Source organism: Ursus arctos, unplaced genomic scaffold (assembly GCF_023065955.2).
Source record: "Ursus arctos isolate Adak ecotype North America unplaced genomic scaffold, UrsArc2.0 scaffold_25, whole genome shotgun sequence".
NCBI classification, from domain to species: Eukaryota; Metazoa; Chordata; class Mammalia; order Carnivora; family Ursidae; genus Ursus; species Ursus arctos.
The window spans coordinates 26,162,009-26,186,970 of NW_026622930.1; the positions used below are offsets into that span (position 1 = coordinate 26,162,009).

At 37.8% G+C, this 24,962-nt stretch overlaps 1 protein-coding gene across 1 annotated transcript in view; it reads right to left on the reverse strand.

Moving 5' to 3' along the window:
- Positions 1–6,281: 6,281 nt before the first annotated feature.
- Positions 6,282–24,962, reverse strand: part of YLPM1 (YLP motif containing 1) — an 80,923-nt gene continuing 62,242 nt past the window's right edge. Inside the window, exons 20-21 of the mRNA XM_026519500.4 lie at positions 13,441–13,623; positions 6,282–13,120 (exon numbers count right to left, since the gene is read on the reverse strand). Coding sequence (XP_026375285.1) covers positions 13,477–13,623 — 147 coding nt within the window. The 3' untranslated portion in view covers positions 6,282–13,120; positions 13,441–13,476. The remainder of the gene's footprint in view (positions 13,121–13,440; positions 13,624–24,962) is intronic.

Consider the following 24,962-nt stretch of genomic DNA (forward strand, 5'->3'; position numbering starts at 1 on the left):
GAAGGCTGCCATTGTCAACACGCTTCCCTGACAATAAACTTTAGGAATGCCTTCCAGATCTTGTAGAGTCCCTATCGACACACTCAGATTCACATCTAGTGAAAGCAGAAGGCTCTTATCAAAAACAGAACATCCTTAAAGTATATCCTTCAAAAAAAAAAAAAGACTGAGTCATGTTGGGTTCACAGCAAAATCAAGCAGAAGATACATAGGTTTCCCATATGTTACCTCTCTCCATGTAAGCACAGGCCCCCTCATTATTAACATCCCCACCAGAGTGGTTTATTTGTCACAACTGATGAAACTACACTGATACATCAGCATCACTCCAAGTCCATGGTCTTCATTAGGGTTCACTTTTGGTGTTGTACATTATGAGTTTGAACAAGTGTAAATGACATGTATCCACTACTATAGTATCATACAGAATAGTTTCACTGCCCTAAAAACCCCTCCCTTCTTACTAACCCCTAACAACCACTAATCTCTACTATCCTCAAAGTGTTGCCTTTTCCAGAATTTTGACATTTTCCACAATGTCTATAGTTAGGATTATATAACGTGTAGTGTATGATTCTTCTTTCATTTATTAATATGCATTTAAGTTTCCTCCATGTCTTTTGATGGCTTGACAGCTCATTTCCTTTTAGTGTTGAGTAATATTCCATTGTTTGGATGTACCACAGTTTACTTATCCTTTCACCTACTGAAGGACATCTTGTTTACTTCCAAACGTTGGCAATTATGAATAGAGTTGCTATAAACATCTATGTTCAGGTTATTGTGTGGCCATAGTTTTCAATTCCCTTGGATAAATACCAAGGAGTGTGACTCCCGGATAATATGGTAAGAATATGTTTATTTTTCTAAGAAACTGCCAAACTGTCTTTCAAAGTGGCAGTATCCATGTTGCATTCTCATCAGCAATGAGTAAGAGTTCCTGTCGCTGCACATCCTTACCAGCGTTTGGTGTCATCAGTGATCTAGATTTTGGCCATTCTAATGGTATGTGTTGATACCTCGTTGTTTTCATTTGCATTTCCCTGGAGACATACGATATGAAGCATCTTTTCATATGCTTATTTGCCAACTTACATCTTTTTGATGATCTGTTAAGTTCTTTGGCCCAATTTTAAGTTGGGTTGTTTTCCTATTCTTAAGAGTTCTTTGTATATTTTGGATAATAGTCCTTTATCAGATTTGTATTTTGCACATATTTTCTCCCAGTCTGTGGTCTTTTAATTCTCTTGACAGTGTCTGTCATAGAGCAGAAATTTTAATTTGAATCAAGTCCAACCTACCAATTCTTTCTTTCATGGGTTGTCTTTGGTGATCTAAAAAGTCATCGCCAAACTCAAAGTCATTTAGGTTTACCGTACCTCTGTTATCTTCTAAGAGCTTTATAGTTTTATGTTTTACATTTAGTTCTGTGATCCATTTTGAGTTAATTTTTGTAAAGGGTGTAAAGTCTGTGTCTAGATTCAACTTATTTGATTATTGATGTCCAGTTGTTCCAGCACCATTTGTTGAAAATACTATCTTTGTGGGTGCCTGGGTGGCTCAGTTGGTTAAGTGTCTACCTTTGGCTCAGATCATGATCCTGGAGTCCTGGGATCAAACCCCGCATTGGGCTCCTTGCTCAGTAGGGTCTGCTTCTTCCTCTCCCTCTGCTCCTCCCCCCTCTTGTGCTCTCTCTCGCAAATAAATAAATCTTTAAGAAAAATACTATCTTTGCTCCATTGTATTGCCTTTGCTCCTTTGTCAGAGATCAGTTGATTATATTGGTGTGGGTCTACACTGGGATCTCATTTCTGTTCCCTTTAGTTCTGCCTATTTTCTATTTTGTCTGTTTTTGTCTTGACTGTAGCTCTGTAGTAAGTCATGAAGTCAGGTAATATCAGTTCTTCAACTTTGTTCCTCTTCAATATTGTGCCGGCTATCCTGGATCTCTTGCCTCTCCATATAATCTTTAGAATCAGTTTGTCAATATCCACAAAAAAACTTGCTGGGATTTTGACTGGGATTGCATTGAATCTATAGATCAATTTGGGAAGAATTGACATCTTGACAATATTGAGTCTTCCTATCCATGAGCATTTATTTAGTTCTTTGATTTCTTTCATCAGAGTTTTGTAATTTTCCTCATATGGATCTTGTACACATCTTGTTAGATTTATAAGTAGGTATTTTGTTGTTGGGGGTGCTAATATAAAAGGTATTGTTTTAAATTTCAAGTTTCACTTGTTTATTGCTGGTACATAGGAAAGCTATTGACTTTTACATATTAACCTTGTATCCTGTAACCTTGCTGTAAGTATTAGTTCCAGGAGTTTGTTGATTCTTCTGGATTTTTTTTACATAAATGATAGTGTCTTCTGTAGCAAAGACAGTTTTATTTCTTCAGTTCCAATCTGTGTATCTTTTCTTTCCTTTACTTGTCCTATTGCATTATCCAGGACTTCCAATACAATTCTGAAAAGCAACGGAGAGAAGGGACATCTTTGCATTGTTCCTGATCTTAGTAGGAAAGCTTCAAGTTTCTCACCAAATATGATGAAATATGTTAGCTGTAGGTTCTTTACAGTTACTCTTTATCAAGTTAAGGAAATTCCCCTCTATTCCTACTTTACTGAGGGTTTTTATCATGAATGGGTGTTAGATTTTGTCTAGTTTTTTTTTTATATTTGCTCATATTATGTGATTTTTCTTCTTTAGCCTATTGTGATGGACAACATTAACTAATTTTTGAATGTTGAACCGTATCTTGCACACCATCCCACTCAGCCGTGGTGCATAATTCCTTTTATATATTGTTGGATTCAATTTGCTAATATTTTGCTAGGGATTTTTGCATAGATGTTCATGAGAAATCCATAGTCTGCAGTGTTCTTTTCTTGTAATGTCTTTGGTTTTGATATCAGGATAATGCTGGCCTCATAGTATGAGTTACAGAATATTCCCTCTGCTTCTGTCTTCTAAAATAGATCATAGGAAATTGATATAATTTCTTCCTAAAATGTTTGATAGAAATCCTAGTAAACCCATCTAGGCCTGGTGCTTTTTGTTTTTGAAGGCTGGTTAAGTGTTGATTCAATTGCCTTAATAGATAGAGACCTATTCAAATTGTCTATTTTTTCTTCTATGAGTTTTGGCAGATTGTGTCTTTCAATTAACTGTTCTATTTCACCTAGGTTATCAAATCTGTGGGCAGAGTTGTTCCTAGCATTCCTTTGCTATCCTTTTAGTGTCTATGGGCTCTTTAGTGATGTCCCCTCTTTCATTTCTGATACTAGTTATTTGTGTAAAGAACATTCTTTTTTTAAAAAAAATTATTTATTTAAGTAATCTCTACACCCAATATGGGGCTTGAACTCATAACCCTGAGATCAAGAGTGGCATGCTCCACTGACTGAGCCACCCAAGCACCCCAAGAATGTTCTTTTAACAAAACTTTAAATACCTAAAAAAAATGAACTAGATCCTCTCATGTAAAGTGGGTATTCCAGATTTGACCAAAGTAAAACTTTTTTTTTTAAAGCAAGGGTACCATATCAAAACCTGTATTTTCCAGGAGTATTCAAACTAGTATTAAACAAGATGTGTGATGCGAGAAAATACTTTCATAGCACCTGTGGATCCAGTTGTCATAATTCTAAAGGGAGAAGAGAAAGAGTTGGAAAAAAGAACTTCATGATTAAGGGGGATAATTTTCTTAATTGAAAATTTAATTTCCCCACCATGGAAACACAGCACCTAGTCCCAAAAGCTTAATAGTTTTGACCTATGTATGGTTACTACCTTGAACCTATTTTGTTTATCCTTTTCTTTTCCTTTGAAAGGATTATGTTTTTTTTAATAATAAATTTTTATTATATTATGTTAGTCACCATACAGTACATCCCTAGTTTTTGATATAAAGTTCCATGATTCATTGTTTATCCTTATCAATTCCAAATTTATTCAAAAGACTGAATTCAAATGAGAGCAACATAAAAAACTGGATTTTAAAGTACCAAGAAAAGAATATCTTATGATACCCCAGCCATTAAGTTAGGACTCTTTCTAAATCACATATACAGATAATTATTAGGAGGACATAAAAGGAGGAATTGTTTTCCTACAGCCCAATAATTGCATTCTTCTGTATTTTCCCTGGAAAATTTGAAACTATGCCCCAAAACGGCATTTACAAGAATGCTCAATGTAACACTATCATAACAGTGAAAAACTGTCACAAATAAGAGAAATAATCTATGTTATATAGGTATCATGGAATACACACACACACACACACACGTGTATTTATATTTATATACGTATTTTTAATATATGTATTTAAATACATAAATATTTATATATTTATATACGTGTGTGTGTGTGTGTGTGTGTATACGCACAGACAAAACGGGTCTGCAGACAACATGGGAAGAATATCACTCATGTAAAAAAACAACAAAACTATATTCTTGTAGGTACATATATATGTATATAAATGCACAGAAAAAGATTTGGAAAGCCACACCCCAAAATGATAACAGTAATTACCTCCAAGATTTTCAAATGTTTGTTGCTTAATGGGGGTTTTAGTATCTGCAGTGTTTTATTAATTTCTTTAAATAATGAGAATGAATGAGTTCGTATTTTATGGCTGAAATAAATTTGAAAAGGATAATGCCCCCAAACATACTTTAAGAAATCGAACATAGCAAAAGTATACCCACCTTGACATTGACAGGTACCAACAAAGGAGCTTTAATGACATCCATCCTCTTTCCCCAGCAGAAATAGTAGAAAGCAATGGAGAGTTATGAGGAGGACATTCTGGTCAAACTCACATCTGGGTATGGCTGCTCAGCCGCTCTGCTTAACCAAAGGGAATTCTTGCTGTCTTCTTTCTCTAGGATAAGTGTGTGCACACTACTTAATTGTGCACACACAGCTGCTTACCTGCCATCTTGATGAATGGAGGCATGGAAAGGATGTCACCCAAGGAGGAGGCAATATACATGCATCCATGTGACAGAAAGCAATGAACAAAAAATAACCTATTGCAAATTCAACATCAGTATTATGTATGTATTGCTATCTGGCTCAGTGAAAACAGATTTACTCCAAAATATCAGTTACAAGGTACTGGTCAAAATATTTACAGCAATTTTTGTACTATAACCTGATGCTTCCTCTCTTATGGACATCTTCTTTACAGTAATCGTCTTTCAGACCTCTTTTATGATATACACCAGAAGTCCCAAAATGATGGCCTGTAGGTAATATGTGGCCTCCAGCTGGCTTGTTTTGCCACTACTCTACTGTTCCCACAGTATTTTGAAAAGACTGCATCTCCTAAAAATCCAGCTTTCCACTTTATCTTCATCTGGTTACATCTGGTCTACCTTGCTTCATGGCAACCACTGACTAGAGAAGCATGATCTCATTGAGGTAGGACAAGCACTCTGCATCTTCTCAGTCCCCACCATGCCCTACTGCCTCCCCAGGCTGAGAGCCAGTTGCATTATCATTCTGCTTCCACTACTGATTTTCTCACAGTAGAGTTAAGAAGAAAATGAACACTTGTACTTTTATCTCTACCAAATGTGGGAAAACTAAAGATACATGGTGTAGAATGTTTTGAGAAAAATTGGAAAGAGGACATTTTCCCATGAAAATGAAGAATATTCCTACACGTCTAGTTTGCAAACAAAGTATGTTCCCAATGAAAGAATAGAACATGCCATTATGAAACTACTGGCCAGTTCTCTCACTTATGTCTTCTTGTCCATAGCAGGCATTTGAACTTGTGATGCGTGATTTATGTAATACTATGGAAATGCCACCAACTGGAAGATACAGAGGCAGTGAAAAAGCAAACACAAAAATTGGAGATCTGTGAATTACACATTATTGACCTATATGAATTAACTATATTTAAATTCATTGCATCAATTCTAAATATGCTTGTTGAGCACTAGCTATACATAACAAGTATTGCATATTGGTGTTATAAGGTTGGAAGAGGAGCAAAAATGTAGTTCCTACCCTCTAGGAGTTTGCATTTGGGAATGAGAAGGGATGGGGAAGAAAGACAAGGCAGGCGAATAAATTACTCTACTAGAAAGATAAATTAAGAGGCAATCACAGATATATGGATGGACACTTGGGTTGCTTCCATATCTTGGCTAATGTGAATAATGCTACAATAAACACAGGGGTGCGTACATCTTTCCTTTTTTGGGGGGGGGGAATACCCAGTACTAAAATCACTGGGTCATTTGATATTTATATTTTTAATTTTTTGAGGAACCGCCATACTCTTTCTACAGTGGCTGTACCAATTTGCATTCTCATCAATAATAAGATGGTAATAAAGTTGTTTGGTAACAGATGGTGACCACACTCACTGTGGTGAGCACTGAGTAATGTATAGAACTATTGCATCATTATATTATACACCTGAAACTGTGCATATTAATTCTTAAAAAAAATTAAATACATGAAAGCCACATCCAAAAAACAAACAAACAAGAGATCATAGAACAAATCAAGCAAAACCATGTGAGAGCTGGACAGAGGGAGCAAAACAGGAAGAACACAGCTTCAGGGAGAAAGCATGTGAGCTGGGCTTTAAGACACAATTTCTAAAGGAAATGGGAAATTTGAAGGAAAGCTGAGGGTACAGTAAGTCATACAGTGTGCCTGGTGTAGCGTACATGGGGTAAGAAGAGACAAAGAGGAAGTTGGCAAAGTTGTTGGGATGCTATTGAGAGACTTCACTGCCAAGCTAATGAGTTGTCCTTAATAAGATGGGTAATAGGGAACTTATAAGTGAAGGAGGTTAAGTAGCTTGTCATTAGAGCTAGAGCAAATAGACTAGTTATATTACATAAGAAATTACAAATTACAGAAGACAAACTGCAAAACATGATTTCCTGTCCTCTGTTCTTACACAATTCAATACTCATCAAATTTTTAAACTTCTGGGATTAAAAAGAGGTATCAAACAATCTAACAAGTAAGAAATGAGACCCCAATGTACAGTTTCACTCGTGGGAGTGCAAGGAAGATGGTTTTAGAGGTAACCAACTGAATCACCTTGCTCCTGATAGATATATCTACATCGGAATGTACTTCCAGGTCCACGGAAGTTAGAAAACACGCACATAAGCACATACACACAACACGTACGCTACCGGAGCCTTCACCATCCTAGAACTTACGAAGGCCCTCAGAAAGAAGTTCTCAAAGTCAAGGAAAAAGAAAGTGCCAAGTCAGGGACCTGGAAACCCAAGTTCTAGCCTGGTTTTGCCATCAAGTAATTGTGGACTTTGAGCAAGTAATTTGTCTTCTTTCAGCCTCAGAAACATTATCTCTGAAATGCAGGGATTTGACAGGAATGAGCCCTAAGGTCTTTCCAACCTCTTTAAATATCAAGAGTTTCAAACTGGCAGCCTTCAAGTCTGAAATGGCAGACAAACTGCTCAGGCCAAAGCACTTCCAAAAAACCCCAACCAACCAAACCAAAACCAAAATAAGTTCTTAGTGCCTAAATACTGATTTCACATAAAAACCCAGATTTTTCACTTTTCTTGAAAACCCAGACAATCTGGCAATAAGGACCCACATCCCTACATGGCCACAATCTGCTGTGGCTGATCAGGCACTGCCTCCCCTTTAACCAGACCTACCTTGTTCTCCAGTTTGTCAGTCTCCACCCTCTGACTCACTCCTTTGGTACCTGTCCAACTGAATAAGTATGTGACTACTGCCATGCTCATGGAAGACATCTCCTCTATTCACTCAAGAGATACATGAGCCATGCACCGAGCTAGCTAGATGCTGTAAAAGAAATAAACATTAGACATACCTAAGAATTAGAACCATCAGAAATAATAGGTGTGAGAGGGATTTCAAATTATGGTGGAAGAGATTACTTCCATTCTTGAAATACAGGAGAAGGATCTGCAATCTAGGTCAATAATGTCAAAAACAAGAATGTGCGTATTTGGTAGAAAGTGCAAGCTTCTTAAGTAGAAGACTCAAAGTCAAGCCCTTCCCTATATAATAAACCATAAATCTACAAGCTCTTCATAGGATCACAGCTGCAAGGTCCTGTTGGCAGGCAGAGGGCTGTGCATAACTGGAGAAGCTCAGCCCCACTCAAGAGGATGCCCGTTGACTACGGTTTAACGTGAAAGCAATGGAGCCTGAGAATGGAATCAGATTAGTCACTGAGGTGCATAAATATCCAGGTACAGATATCCAGGCCTAAGGATTTAACTTTCAGTCATGTGTGGACCAGGCCCTCTAAGATGCATCATGATTCTCTGCTTTGTCAGAATCCGATCACACAGGATTTTCCAGGAAATAAGATCTGTCTTTGTCATTTCATTATGGCATCTCTCTTGATAGTTCACCCCTGTGCTGTGCTGGCTCTTAAGCGCCCATCACCTTCTGAGGATGTCGACGTAAAGGATGCCATTGATACTATTCCTTCATTGCTAGAAATAAGGCAAGCATAGGAAGTCACAGAGGGATGATGATATATGAAATTCAAACTTTATAAGAGCAAAAGACAGCATGGCTATCCATCAACAGAAATCTGGTATGTTAGATCATATGTTAAAGACATACAGTGTTCTGCAGCTGTAAGAGGAAAAAGGGATGGAAAACTACTGAGCAATACAAAGGAACAAAGTACTGATACACACAACTTGAATGAATGCCAAGAGAATTATGCTACATGAAAAAAGGCCAAAAATCCAATCCCAAAAGGTTACATCTTCAATGATTTCATTTATATAACATTCTTCAAATGACAGAATTATAGAAATGGAGAACAGATTAATGGTTGCCGCTAGAGGTGGGGGGGTATGAGGAAGACGGGGGTGGATACACAAACCAACACGTGATAAAACCGTACAGAAATATACCTACACAATATATATTCCATGCCATGAAAAGAACAGAAATATAAATGAAGCAATTGCTTAAGATTTTTCAGTAAAGCTCCTTACAATACGAAGGTACCTTTGGGAAATTAAGGAGGGAGGGAAGGAGAGAGAGAGGAGGAGGAAAGAGAAGATAGAAGCAGGACAAGAGAGAGGAAGAGAAGGGGGAATGAAAATGGGAATGTTCTATATACAAAATCTGAATGACCTCTAGGACACACTGTTGAAAAGAAAAAACAAAAATAAGGTGGTTTGCATAGCACTCTACCATTTGAATAAACAAAAACAATAATGTTAATACTTAATGCTTATCCACAGAATTTTTCTGAAAGGAAACAAAAGAAACAGGCAACACTGGTTACCTCTATTGATGGGATGTGGAAGGCTCAGGCTTGAGATGGGAGATTTTAATACATATGCCCTTGAACCTTCTAAATTTTACACCACATGATTATATTACTTATTCATAAAATTACCATTTTTTTTCAATATATGAAAATCAAAGGCAATCCCTGCTTCAGTGCCTTCACCTTTGTACACACCTGTGGTCTGGCCACTGCCTTCTGTTACTACTTATCTCCTCTGAGTACTTAGTAGTTAGCCTTTGTACCTAAGCCTCTTAAGACGCCATACTGGTTCTGAAGATCAGTTTTACTGCTTACCTGAAAATGCATCCGAATTACTCTTCCAACACACACACACACACACACACACACACACACACACACACAGAGCACTATTTCATTTGCCATAGCTCGGTCTATAGTAGCTGACCATAAAAGATGACGATTATCTTCAAGCCAAGTGAAAATTTGAGATTTCAAAAGCAAAAAAAGGAACAAGTCAAAAAGTAATGACGACGATGATGACAGCTACCAGTTTTTTACCTTCTACTCTGTGCTTGGTCCTGGGCCAAGTGGCTTATAAATGTCATCCCAATTTACTCCTCACAGCAACCTTTGCTAGTTAAGTTTTGTTATGTTCACTTTATAGATGAGGAAATGGAAGCTCAGATAGTTTAAATGATTTGCTTAAGGTCACATAACTTCTGAGAGAGGAACTTGAACTTGTACCAGAGTCTGTCAATACTAACAGTGAGGAATCATTCTTCTGTGGCTTAGTAAAATTCATCGCAGTTTTGGTAGCTCTAAACTGTCTCTGAAACAGCCATACAGTCTCTTGGTAGCTGACGACTTATTACTTTTACAGTCCTACCAGTAAGCCAGGCGCTAGACACCAATATTACCAAAATACCTGCAATCTGCACAGTCAGCAGGATAAAATGGTTATCATAAAAGCTGAGGCACCTCCGAAGTAAGGAAACCTAGGTTGAAATTTTTAGTCAATCCAATTCAGAATTTAATACTTGGTTTGCCCGAACAACCACCAGAATTCTTTCATAAAGGAAAGAAATTCAACTAGAAAATTTAAGATTTTTGTTTCTGTCAATAAACTTCTGAATTAATCACTGATATCTAAATCAAATATAACTTCTCAAAAATCATGTGAATCAAGTAAGTATCAACGAACAGATTACTGTGTATAATTGATGGCTTTTGATTCTGTAATCAGTCACAATGTATTTTGAGTATGCCGACTTAACCCTAAATAAATGATTTCTAAATAGAAAAATTTTCCGCATCTCATCAGAGCTGAATCACAAGAGTGAGATTTTTCACATTTAGTTTAAAAGATGTGAAACATTAAAGATACCAGGAACTTCCCCCAACACCAGATTATTTTGTAATAAGACACAACACAGGATTTTAAATCAACTTAATATGATTAAAATAAAAAATTTAAAACACCATGCAGTTTTCTGAGATGATAAGGAGAACAATGTTAATACAACAACAGTAAAATGCTAGCAAATAACTGAAACCCAAGTTTAGTCCTCTGTATTCCAAGGACATCTCTTAACAAACTTAAAATATTTGTGTTATCAAGGCATTTTCTACCCACACCAAATTTCTCCAAGTTATTTTTGGGCTTTCTATTCTACTCTCCATCTAGTGATAATGCAAATTCAAGAATTTTTTAACAGTCCCATTAGATTAGCAAAGTCAAATATCAACTGACAGTCTCTATTACTTTCTTTTTAGGGCCTAATCTTTTTCTCATTAATCTTCTTTCATTGAGGTTATTTGTTAGACCAACTTTCTAAAGCAGCCAACATTCTATGTTCATCCCCTAAAGTCATGTTAATCTGTATCTTCCAAAAACCAGCAGAGGCCATTTCTGACTCTGTTCCCTCTTCCCTGTCCCCTTTGGTACAAGACTGCAAACACAAAGCCATGGCTGCAAGGCAAAAATATGGCAGATTTCAAGTGATTCATGGGTGATTACCACTTCTTATTTCCTTGGCATTCTGAATACTGTTAGAACATAAAAAGGTTAAGAAAAATAAAGTGAACCATCCTTTATAAGAACATATATGCTTCCATTGTCTTCTGAACTAGAGAATGCATTCTAGAAATACTGTTTTTGATTAGGAACAGACATTTAGTAGGCTCATGTGGGTCTCTGTACACACACTAATTCTATTGGCTATCTTGTGAGGTACCTTCACTTAACATCATAAAGGCGGCCAGAAAGATGGGTACGTGGAAGTGTACTGTTGGCCAATAAGTAACCAGAGTAGCTTGTTAAATACTATAGACAGTGGAAGTTATCTAATGTAGCAAATTACACATTCAATATTCACTTGTTAATGATCTCAAAGCCTCTTACATGTAAACGTTCAGAACTTCAGAGAAGACAGAAGAACAGAAAGTTGTCAGGATTCCCATTAAATTAGTCTTCAGTACTATAATTTCACATTCTTGAGCCCAAAGCGATACTATTTGAATGCTAATAAATATCATTTCTGGTCACACAGTATTTAATGTAGGTCATAAAATTAAAAGGTTTTTGTCCGTAGCCCAAAAGTGAATATTTCAAAATATTCAAGCCTTTTGTGAACAAATTTATAACTTGCTGAGTTGGATTACAAAGTGGAAATGGTGTTTGAGGAAGAAAGCTCCTCTCTGTCTTCTCTCATGCTAGAAAATGATGTTTTTTTCTTTGCAGAATGGAAAAGGGAAAAGAGGTTTTTTTGCTTTTAAATTGGAATGATACTTGGGTTTTAGCTCTGTGCATGTCTGGGTTCCACCTCGTACTATCCACAAGAGAGGAAATTCTGTGAAGTCCATGCTTTCCAATAATGAGCAATCCGGCAAGAACCTGAAAACTTGACAGGCTTAGAGGCTGCCTGCCAGAGGGCTGCACATCTCTGTACTCGTCCTCCCCTGCAATCTTGATGAAAACATCAACGATTCAAGTTTAGCAACAAGGCAACAAGTTCCAGAGTTCTATGGAGTACATCAGTTCTGCCCACCAGGAATCAAAGCCAGATGAGGGAAAAATCAAAACATAACATAGCATGAAGGGAGAGAATGAAAAGAGGGAGGAACAACAAGAGGATCAAAAAAATAAGACAATAAAACATCATGCTATAGCACTGATGTACTCCAGGGAACCGATGAATACTTGCAATTGTCTCTACCAGTCTTCAAGACGCAAAGGTAGAGAACGAAATCAGCTATCAAACAGAGATCACTGAGCCCTCTTTGTGTTTACAACATGTGCTATGGAATCACTAAGCTATTTAATATTCAATAGGAAAGAGGTTTGGGGATGTTCGACAAGCACGTAATTAGAACACACCATATTAAAAAAGCAATAAAAAATAAAATTAAGAAAACAAGAGAAAGGGGCCCGTGCTGTATAGCCCATGAATCTCATCGGCTTTATCGTGAAAGTTTATTGTTTTTAATCCTAGTACAATCAGCTACCAGTTACATACAGTAAAAAACAAAAACAGCCACAAAGCAATGATGATAGAGATAGTCTGTGACATTGTACAGCGGAGGAAATATTTTCTGTTGGAATCCTCCAGCAGACCCCCACCTGGCTTCAGCAGTTAAGCTATCACTCCCTCCCTCCCCAAAATAGTTAAAAAGAAAAATTAATGTCTTGCTTGGGTACAGCAAGATTCTAATACCTCTTGGGGACACTGGAGAACTTTAAAAAACTAAAGTGGTAGAAACGAAACAAAAACCGAAACGTGGAAGGCAAGGTGACACACAACGAAGCTCCATGAGGCCGTGGCTGCAGATCACCTCAAAGCGAACCACCTGGAAAGAAAGGAAAAGGCTGTCACGCCATGGAACAGCAGGCAGAAAGTGCAGTAGACTCTAGTATCTCATCACTCCACTCCTCCTCAAATCTATAGAATCCAAGCTCTTCTCAAGTCTTAAATTAAGTAAGTCAGGCTGCAGAAAACTGCTCCCTTTTCCAACACCCTGCATTGTACATGTTGGCAAGTCGCACATACTTACTCTTTTCAGAACCGGAAAATACTACGAGAAGCGTTTTGAGCAAAGCACGCTGTCTCCTTTATCTCAAGCCCTCAGAACCACACACAGTAGGCTGTTTACATGCTGTGCAATCTCACCTTAGAGGAACAAGGACTCCGCTCAGAAACTAAGTGTCATATATATTTGGTTCGATTGAGGGCTTTTTCAGCCAGGTGACCACTTTCATCTGTGATCTTCTCCCAATCAGTCTGTCCGACCACAAAACCTATGGCCCTTTTCCTATCTGCGTCCTTCTTTTCTTCCAGGTCTGCCCATCTCACCTAAAAAGAACACAGCGTTAGGCCGGGCTTTAGAAAAAAAAAATATGCAAAGAGCTGCTTCACTCTCTAGATAGTCTAAGGGGTAGGATAACTGATTTGAAACGAAGAGAAAAAAACATTACGAATTAACTGGGGAGAAGTGGAAAAGGCTACATATCTTAAGTTACAGAAAGAAAACTCTCTAGTCAGTCACCAAGTCCTAACCCTTCCAGCTCCTGAACAGTTCGGCTCTCAGCTCAGTCCTGACTCCTCCATTTCCTCTGTCCCTCCTTTCTGGTTTGCTGATCTTATTTTTCCCTCTGCCTAGTCTTTCTACCTTACATGCTCACTCCTTCCAACCCATTCTGCCAGAGTGATGCCCAAATACACACGGCTGTGACTCTCACAGCTTTAAATCCTTCCCCTGCCTAAAGAATAAAATCCAAGCACACAGGTCTCTCTGGATCTGGCCCCGTCTACTCTCCAGTGGCATTTCTAGGCAGTGCCTACAGCCCTTTATATAAGCAGTACATTGGGCTTCTACCTCTCAGAGCACATTGGGCTATTTCCCATCTCTGTAATCTTACATATACTAGTCTCCTTCCTGAAATGTTTTTCCCCTAACCCTGTCCACCTGCCGTAGTCTAGTCATCAACCCCTGCTTTATCTTTCTTGTTCTTTGCCAATCAAATAATTAATCAATCATTGCTTCCTTAGAGCTACTTCTGGATCTTGACATGTTTACTTTTGAACTTCCACACTATATTGCAATGATCTATTTATAGACCTGCCTTCCCTAACAGACTATAAATACCCTAGATCAGTGGACTTTTACTTATCTCTACACAATAAATATTTCTTGAAATCTAATCTTAGAAAATAGGGAGCTGGTATTACTATTTTCATTCATGAGATAAAGAGATGGACTCAACTGCTGGCATTTATGGAAATACATAGATTTTAACTATAAATACATAGATCAGGGATATTTCCCATTGGCTGGTATTCTGATATTTTAAAGATGTAAGCAGATACATTTTGAATTTTAGTAAATTATCAAATATAGATTCTTATATTAACAATTAAAAAGATAAGCAGATATATTCTGCAAAAGTGGAAATACTTAAGGAGAAACTATGAAACTGTGGACATAGTGCCAAAGTCTGCAGAGATTGTATTTTTTCAAAGATTTATTTATTTGAGAGAGAAAGAGAGTGAGCAAGTGCACAAGTGGGAGGGGCAGGGGGAGGGAGAGAGAATTTCAAGCAGACTCCGCACTGAGCGTGGAGTCTGACATGGGGCTTGATCTCACGACCCTGAGATCACAACCTGAGTTGAAACCAAGAGTTGGACGCTTAACTGACTGCACCAACCAGATGTATTTTAAATATAGCTTGTGATTTATTATCTGTGACAAGGAAAGAAAACCAGAGCATGAATACTCCATGCTCTTCACACTGGACATAGAAATGCATTACTGCTCTTAGAGGTACACTGACCTTCCCTATTACCATTTACAGGACTGGTAATGAAATGACTAGGCTTCTCCACACAGCAACCACTTGGTCAAAGAGAAGATACGTAATAATAGCAGTGGGAAAAATTGATAACACCCAACTTCTTTTAAAAAAAAAATTCTTTTAATACTTTATTTACTTATCTGACAGACAGACAGACAGACAGACAGAGAACACAAGCAGAGGGAGGGGCAGAGGGAGAAGCAGGATCCCCACTGAGCAGGGAGCCTGGTGCGGGGCTTGACCCCAGGACCCTGACCTGAGCCAAAGGCAGACTTTTAACCGACTGAGCCACCCAGGTGCCCCAACACCCAACTCTTTTTAAAGTAGATTTTTAGTGTGTAGAAAACCTAAATTTCCTTCATGGACTTTAGAGAAAAAAAAAAAAAAAGCCTAAATAATGTGGGCTTTTGTATACAGAAATCTCTGGGCTTTCTGCTATGTATTTATGCTCATTGTATTTATTTTGACAGATTCATACACTCTCTCAGTTGCCCTTGGAATCAAGGGGACACATTTTAGCAAAAGATGATTATGGTTAAGGAGGATGAAGGAAGGACAGATGGACAGATTGTGGTCACTGAAGAAAGAAATGGTAACCAGTCCACAGTACCTCTCTGGCACAGAGTTAAACACACTGGTCAATCTCACCCTAAATAAACTAAGAGCTAACTTTTAAGCCGACAGCTTAAATTAAGTCTTTAAAATTCAGATAAAATAAAGAACAAAGGATTAGAAGAAAAAGTATGTAATTATTTTTTAAATAAGCAATATGTTTTAGCACAAATGCTCATAATTTTAAGTTGAAATTAAAATATTTTGGAAACTACTACATTTTGTTCATATCTCTGATATACACTGGTGCTATACTAACATTATTTATTCACATCTTGGACTCCTCCACTGGAGGTCTGCTCTTTAAGTGGCCTCATCCACAGACCTGACACACACTCAACACTGTAGAATGAATGAATGACTACCAAAACAGGAAGTATAACTGGTGCAGAATAATGACTTTCAACTTGAAATGGATTTTTTTTTCTTAAAGATTTATTTATTTATTTGACAGAGAGACAGCCAGCGAGAGAAGGAACACAGGCAGGGGGAGTGGGAGAGGAAGAAGCAGGCTCCCAGCAGTGGAGCCTGATGTGGGGCTCGATCCCGGAACGCCAGGATCACGCCCTGAGCCGAAGGCAGACGCTCAACGACTGCGTCACCCAGGCACCCCTTGAAATGGATTCTAATGTTAGTGACTCTCCTAATCTTCCTAGAGGTACTTTTACTGAGATTTACCATCTTTTTTTTTCCCATTTATCTTAACCATTAAAAAAATGTATAATACAGAAAAGTCTTGACTAACACTCAAAGGTTTGAGGTACATATGTTTTAGCCATTGTCACTAAAAACATTTCTAAAATGTGTGAATCCTGTAAACAAGGGAATGATTCAACTTCCAGTCATCAAAGGAACACAAAGTCCACTTGAGCTACCATTTTATGCCCAACTAAGCAACTGAAATTTTTAAATAAATTATATTAAAAAAAACAAGCCATTTTGGTAAAATTCTAGTATGATTAACTCTATAAAACTACCTTTTTGTTATAGTGGACATTAATCCTAGGAACCTGCTTGGTATTTGTAAAAAATTACAGAGAAAGCAAGAGACCCCAGGAAAGGAATAAGTTATGAATTCTGCATTCAGTGCTACCCACAGGATCTCCTTGTAGTCTGGTGTTGATTTGGTAAGTGGTTTTAGAGTTAAAACCTATTGGCAATGAGGATGTGAGGCAGGGGAGAAGAGTCAAATATAAGCCACTTCAAAGAACTAGGATGTGGAGGGGGTGGTTAAGAAGATGGCAGCAAAGTAGGAGGACCCCAGGCTCGCCTTGGCCCACAAATACAACTAGATACCTGTCAGATCATCCTAAATACCCCAGAAACTGATCTGAAGACTGGCAGAACAAACTGCACAACTAAAGGTAGAGAAGAGGTCACACTGAAGACGGTAGAAAGTATGGAGAGGTGGTTTGGGAGAGAAATGGATGGTGGCTGCTGTGGGTGGGGAGGGAGCAGTGGTCAGGGAGAAGGGCGAGAGACATACTAACAGACAGGGGAGTGTAGGGGGAAAATGAATCCCCATAGTAATTGCCTTGGAAAGTAAGAGGGGCTGAATTTCATGACTTCTGGCAACCAGCGTGGAGTTTTAAAGGTCAGCAGGCTTTGCTGGGAGAGAGCCTTGAGGGCACTGCCCTGCTCCTGGAGAGAAGGCAGGCAAACATACAGCATGGAAACAGCAATCTCAAGAGTGCCTGTGGCATACAATGGGAAGGTTATTTGCTCATCTTGCTCAATCATACATAGATTTTAACTCTATCAAATCCCGGAGAGACAGCATTCACAGAGAGAGACCCCCCTGGGAACAAAGGAACTGGCCAGCACCATTTCCCTCCCTGGACCCTTAGCATAAGTACAGGACTACCTGTGGGAACTGGTGCAGCACTGACACTCGCTACCTAACTTGCCAAAGTGAGTCCCCCCGCCCCCCGCCCCGCACTCTGGTGGAACTGCCTCTCCCACTCACACTAGCCTCAGTCGCAGTGAGTAGAAACCCTCTCCCAGAAGACTGAACCAAACCCTTGCTCCTACTGCCATCTCCCGATGCAGGAGTTTTGCAGAGCTTCGGTTCTGGCAGTGGTGGCGACAGGTCTCATTTCACAAACAGACCAGAGCACACCTAGTTAAAACATACCACATTCAGGCCAGGAACCAAACATTGCCCACAACTGGTAAAAAGCCTCTGCAGATAACTGGCCTGAAGGATAAAATGGCCAGGACAAAAGAGCAGAAAGTATGCAGCATACACTCCTGGAAGGACCAGGCCCTGGAGAACAGGAGACACCACACGGCAGGGCACTAAAGGACCTCTTCTTCATAAGGCCATTACCCTCAAGAATGAGAGATGTAGCTGACTTTCCTAACACACAGAAAGAGGCACAGAGACTTAGACAAAATGAGAAGACAGAAATTTATCCCAAATGAAAGAACACGGACACGGACAGAAATCTAAGCAAAACAGATATAAGTAACATGTCTGATAAAGAATTTAAAGTAATGATCTTATGGATACTCACCAGACTACAGAAAAGAGTGGAGGGCATCAGTGAGACCCTTACCAGAGAGAGAAGGAACAACATAGTAGGGATAAAGAGTACAAGAAATGAATTGAGAAACATGCCTGAGGGAATGAAGAGCAGGATGGAAGAAGCAGACGAATTAGTGATCTAAGGAGACAGAGTATTGGAAAGTAATCAGGCTGAACAAAGGAGAGAAAAAAGAATTATGGAACATAAGAATAGTCTTAGGGAATTCAGTGACTCTCTCAAATGTAAAAACATTCTTATTATAGGAGTCCAGAAGAATAAGATAGAGAAAAGGGGACAGAAAATTTATTTGAAGAAATAACAGCTGAAAACTTTCCTAATCTGGGGAAGGAAAAATAACCAGATTCAGGAAGCACAAAGAACTCCCATCAAAATCAACAAAAGCAGATCCACACCAAGACATATTGTAATTAAACTGGCAAAATATAATAATAAAGAAAAAGTCTTAAAAGGAGCAAGACAAAAGAAGGCAGTAACTTACAAGGGAAAACTCATAAGGGTAGCAGGAGACTTTTCAGCAGAAACTTTCCAAGCCAGATGGGAGTGGCATGATATATTCAAAGTGCTAAATGGGAAAAATCTGCAGCCAAGAATACGCTATCCAGCCAGGCTATCATTCAGAAAAGAAGGACGGACAAAGAGTTTCCCAGACAAACAAAAACAAGGGAGTTCATGATCACTAAACCAGCTCTGCAAGAAATATTAAAGGGGACTCTAAGTAGAAAGGAGAGGCCAAAAGTGACAGTATAAAGGTAGGAAACACAAAAACAGTAAAAATGAATATTTCTGTAAAAAATCAGTCAAGGAACTCATAAAATAAAAGGATGTAAAATATAACAACATATACTTAAAATGTAGGGAGGAGAGGCAAAAAGAATGGGTTCAAACTTAAACGACCATTAACTTAATATAGATTGCTATGTGCCAAAGAGGTTATAAATAAAACTAATGGTAACCATGTATCAAAAACCACTAATAAATATGCAAAGAATGAAGAGAAAGAAATCCAATATATCACTAAAGAAAATCAGCAAACCATGAAAAATAAGAAAGGATCAGAGAATATCTCCAGAAACAACCACAAAACAAATAATAAAATGACAATAAATACATATTTATCAATAATTACTCTGAAGGTAAATGGACTAAATGCTCCAAAAGACATATGGTGATGGAATGGATTAAAAAATGAGACCCATCTATATGCTGCCTACCAGACACTCGTTTTATTTTATTTTTATTTATTTATTTTAAACTTGTTTTGTTTTTTCAAGATTTTATTTATTTTTTTGTCAGAGGGAGAGAGAGAAAACACAAGCAGGGAGAGCAGCAGGCATAGAAAGAAACAGGCTCCCCACTGAGCAAGGAGCCCCATGTGGGACTCGATCCCAGTACCCTGGGATTATGACGTGAGCTGAAGGCAGACACTTAACTGACTGAGCCACCCAGGCATCCCCAGACACTCATTTTAGACCTAAGGACACCTACAGATTGAAAGCAAGGGGACAGAGAAAAATCTATTCTGAAATGGATGTCAAAAGAAAGCCAGAGTAGCAATACTTACATTGGACAAAATAGACTTTAAAACAAAGACTGTAACAAGAGACAAAGAAGGACACAATATAATAACAAAAGGGACAATCCAACAAGATATTAACAACTATAAATATTTATGCACCCAACAAGGGAGCACCTAAATACATAAAACAGTTAATAACAGACATAAAGGAACTAATCAATAATACAGTAATAGTAGGGGACTTTAACACCCCACTTACATCAATAGATCATCTAAACAGAAAATGAACAAGGAAACAATGGCTTTGAATGACACTGGAACAGATGGATTTAACAGATATATTCAGAACATTCCATCCTAAAACAGTAGAAAACACATTCTTTTCAAGTGCATACAGAACATCTTCCAGAATAGATCACACATTTAGCCCATAAAACAAGCCTCAACAAATTCAAGGTCAAAGTCATACCATACATCTTTTCTGACCACAATGCTATGAAACTAAAGTCAACCACAAGAAAAAATCTGGAAAGAGCTCAAATATGTGGAGGTTAAATAACATGCTATTAAACAATGAATGGGTCAAATAAAAAATAGAAGAAGAAATTTTTAAAAAGTACATAGAAACAAACAAACAAAAATGAAAATACTACAGTCCAAAACCTCTGGGATGCAGCAAAAGTGGTTCTAAGATAGAAGTACAGAGCATTACAGGCATAGCTCAAGAAGCAAGAAAAATCTCAAATAAACCACCTAATCTGACACCTAAAGGAGCTAGGAAAAAAAGAACAAACAAAACTTAAAACCAGAAGAAGAAAAGAAATAAGAGAGCAGAAATAAATGATACAGAAACTAAAAACAAAACAAAACAAAACAACAACAACAACAACAAAAACCCCAATAGAGCAGATCAATGAAACCAGGAGCTGGTTCAATATCAATCAATATCAATTAAATTGATAAACCTCTAGCCAGACTTACCAAGTGAAAAAGAGAAAGGATTCAAATAAAATCACAAATGAGAGAGGAGAAATAACAACCAACACCACAGAAATACAAACAATTATAAATGAATATGGATAGTGAATCATGGAAAAACTATATGCCAACAAATTGGACAACCTAGAAGAAATGGATAAAATCCTAGAAACATATGAACATATAAACTACCAAAACTAAAATAGGAAGAAATAGAAAAATTGAAGACTGATAACCAGCAAAGAAATGGAATCAGTAATCAAAAAGCTCCCAAAGAACAAAAGCCCAGGACCAGATGGTTTCATAGGCAAATTCTCCCAAACACCTAAAAAAGAGTTAATAGCTATTCTTTTCAAACTATTCCAACAAGCAGAAAAGGAAAACTTCCTAATTCATTCTATGAGGCAGCATTATCCTCATAACAAAACCAGAGAAAGACACCACTAAAGAAGAGAACTACAGGCCAATATCCCTGATGAACATAGATGTAAAATTCTCAACAAAATACTAGCAAACCGAATCCAACAACACATTAAAAAAAATCATTCACCACAATCAAGTGGGATTTATCCCTGGGTTGCCAGGGTGGTTCATATTTGCAAACCAATCAACGTCACATCAGTAAGAGAAAGGATAAGAACCTTTATCCATTCAACAGATCACGTCAATAGATGCAGAAAAAGCATCTGACAAAGTACAAATCCATTTATGATAAAAACCCTCAACAAAGTAGGTTTAGAGGAAACATACCTCAACATAATAAAGGCCATATATGAAAAACCCACAGCCAATATCACCCTTAATGAGAAAAAATGGAGAGCTTTTCCCCTAAGGTCAGAAACAAGACTAGGATATTCACTCTCACCACTTTTCTCCAATGTAGTACTGGAAGTCCTACCACAGCAAGCAGACAACAAAAAGAAATAAAAGGCATCCAAATCAGTAAGGAAGCAGTAAAACTTTCACTATTTGCAGACGACATGATACTACATAAAGAAAATCTGAGAGACTCCACCAAAAAACTGCTAAATGAATTTAGTAAAGTCACAGGATACAAAATCAATGTGCAGAAATCTGTTACATTTCTATACACCAATAATGAAGCTGCAGAAAAAGAAATTAAGAAAACAATCCCATTTACAACTGCACCAAAAATAATAAGATTCCTAGGAATAAACCTAACCAAAGAAGGAAAGACCTGTACTTTGAAAACTATAAAACACTGATGAAAGAAATTGAAGATGACACAAAGAAACGGGAAGACATTCCATTCTCATGGGTTGGAAGAACAAATCTTGTTAAAATGTCTATCCTACCCAAAGAAATCTAAACATTTAATGCAATCTCTATCAAAATACCAATACCATTTTTTACAGAACTAGAACAACTCTAAAATTTGTATGGAACCACAAAAGATCCCAAATAGCCAAAGCAACCTTGAAAAAGCAAAGCAAAGCTGGAGGCCATCATAATTCTGGACTTCGAGTTGCAATAAAGCGCAGAAATCAAAACAGTATGGTACTGGCACAAAAACAGACATACAGAGCAATGGAACAGACCAGAAAACCCAGAAATGAACCTACAACTATATGGTCAATTAATCTTCAACAAAGCAGGAAAGAATATCCACTGGGAAAAAGACAGTCTCTTCAACAAATGCTGTTGGGAAAACTGGAAGGCAACATGTAAAAGAAAGAAACTGGACCACTTTTCATACACAAAAATAAATTCAAAATGAATTAAAGATCTAAATGTGAGACCCAAAATCCTAAAAATCCTAGAAGAGAACACAGGCAGTAACTTCTATGACACGGGCTGTAGCAACCTCTTCCTATATCTTCCGAGGCAAGGGAAACAAAAGCAAAAACAAACTATTGGGACTACATTAAAACCAAAAGCTTCTGCACAACAAAGGAAACAATCAGCAAAACTAAAAGACAACCTATGGAGTGGGAGAAGATATCTGCAACTGACATATCCAATAAAGGGTTAGTATCCAAAATATATAAAGCACTTATAAAACTCAACACCCAAAAAAGCAACCCAATTAACACATGGGCAGAAGATATGAACAGACATTTCTCCAAAGACATACAGATGGCCAACAGACACGTGAAAAGATGCTCATCATCACTTGTCATCAGGGAAATGCAAATCAAAACTCAATGAGATATCACCTCATATCTGTCAGAATGGCTAAAATCAATAGCATAAGAAACAACAGGTGTTGGCAAGGATGTGGAGAAAAAGGAACACTCATACACACTATTGGTGGGAATGCCAGCCAGTGCAGCCACTGTGAAAAACAGTATGGAGGTTCCTCAAAAGTTAAAAATACAACTAGCAATCACACTACTGGGTATTTACCCAAAGAATACAAAAACACTAATTTGAAGGGCTACATGGACCCCTATGTTTATTGCAGCATATTTACAATAGCCAAATTATGGAAGCAGCCTAAGTGTCCATTGATTAATGAGTGGATAAACATGTGGGGGGAGTGTGTGTGTATGTGTATGTGTGTGTGTGTGTGTGTGTGTGTGTGTGTGTATACACACATATATAATGCTAAGTGAAATAAGTCAATCAGAGAAAGACAAATATCATATGATTTTAACTCATATGTGGAATTTAAGAAACAAAACAAATGATCAAAGGGGAAAAAATAAAGAGAGAGAGACAAATCAAGAAACAGACTCTTGGAGCACCTGGGTGGCTCAGTCAGTTGGATACACGACTTCTGGTTTTGGTTCAGGTCATGATCTCATGGATCCTGAGACTGAGCCCTGCATCAGGCTCTACGCGCAGTGGAAAGTCTACTTGAGATTCTCTCCCTCTTCCTCTGCACCCACCACCCCAGTTTATGCGTGCACTCTCTCTCTCTCTCAAATAAATTAATAAATAAAATCTTTAAAAAAAAGAAAAGAAAGACTTAAGTATAAAGGACAAACTGATGATTACCATGGGGGGGGGGTGAAATAGCCAAATGGGGATTAAGGAGTGCACTTGTCATGAAGAGCACCAGCTCTTGTATGGAAGTGCTGAATTACTACATTGTACACCTAAAACTGATATAACACTGTATGTTAACTAACTGGAATGAAAATAAAACTTAAAAAAAGAAAGAACTAGGATGTGCACAGCTTAATTCTCTTTGTCCACCCAGCTTACAAAGTAAATTACATGGGATCACATTCTCTGTACAGAGTAATAGTTATTTGACTAAAAATAAACTAGAGAAAAATATTTCTATTTTGAGATTATTCATTGTTACTGAACTACACCAAATTACTATTTCCAAGGAGGAGCTATTTCTATTTCTATTGCCCCAACCTTAAAACTGGAATAGGAGGAATCATCACACGTAGCTCCTGAGTGGAGCTAGGCACACACAGAAGGCCCCTAATCTCCCTTTGCCCTCCTCTCAAGTCACATGGACAAGAGTGGACCTAGGGACTGTCTGAAGTATTTAAAAGAGCTTTGAAAACTGGAGTTCTTTCTAATGCTATCCAATGTAATGAAGTGTTACTGGCATTTTTATTCTCTTACAAGAAATACTCTTTCAAAATTAAAAGTACTGAAGAAATTCATAAAAAAGAAATGATGTGTAAAGATAAAGAAATGATACACAACCTCATTTTAATTAAGGAAATGCAAACAGATACTTTGTTTTACCTACCAAATTGTCAAAAGTTTAAAAGTTTGATAAATAGCACCTTTGGTGCAAGTGTGGAAAACAGGCATTTACTTACATGTGGGTGTATAAACAGGTACAACCTTTTTGGAAAAAAAGCTCACAGTGTTTGTCAAAATGATATATCATACTCTATAAGATTGCAGCTTTAGTGCTAACTATCTACCCTGGGGATATACTTTCAAAACGATGCCAAGAACATATGCACCATGACTTTCACCATAGTATTTATATTAACAATACAGTGAAAACGGCATAAGTATCCACCAATAAGGGACTGAATAAATAACTGTACAACCAAACAATGGCATATGAGGGAGCTATTTAAAAAGAATGGTAGGGGCGCCTGGGTGGCATAGCGGTTAAGCATCTGCCTTCGGCTCAGGGCGTGATCCCAGCGTTACGGGATCGAGCCCCACATCAGGCTCCTCTGCTATGAGCCTGCTTCTTCCTCTCCCACTGCCCCTGCTTGTGTTCCCTCTCTCGCTGGC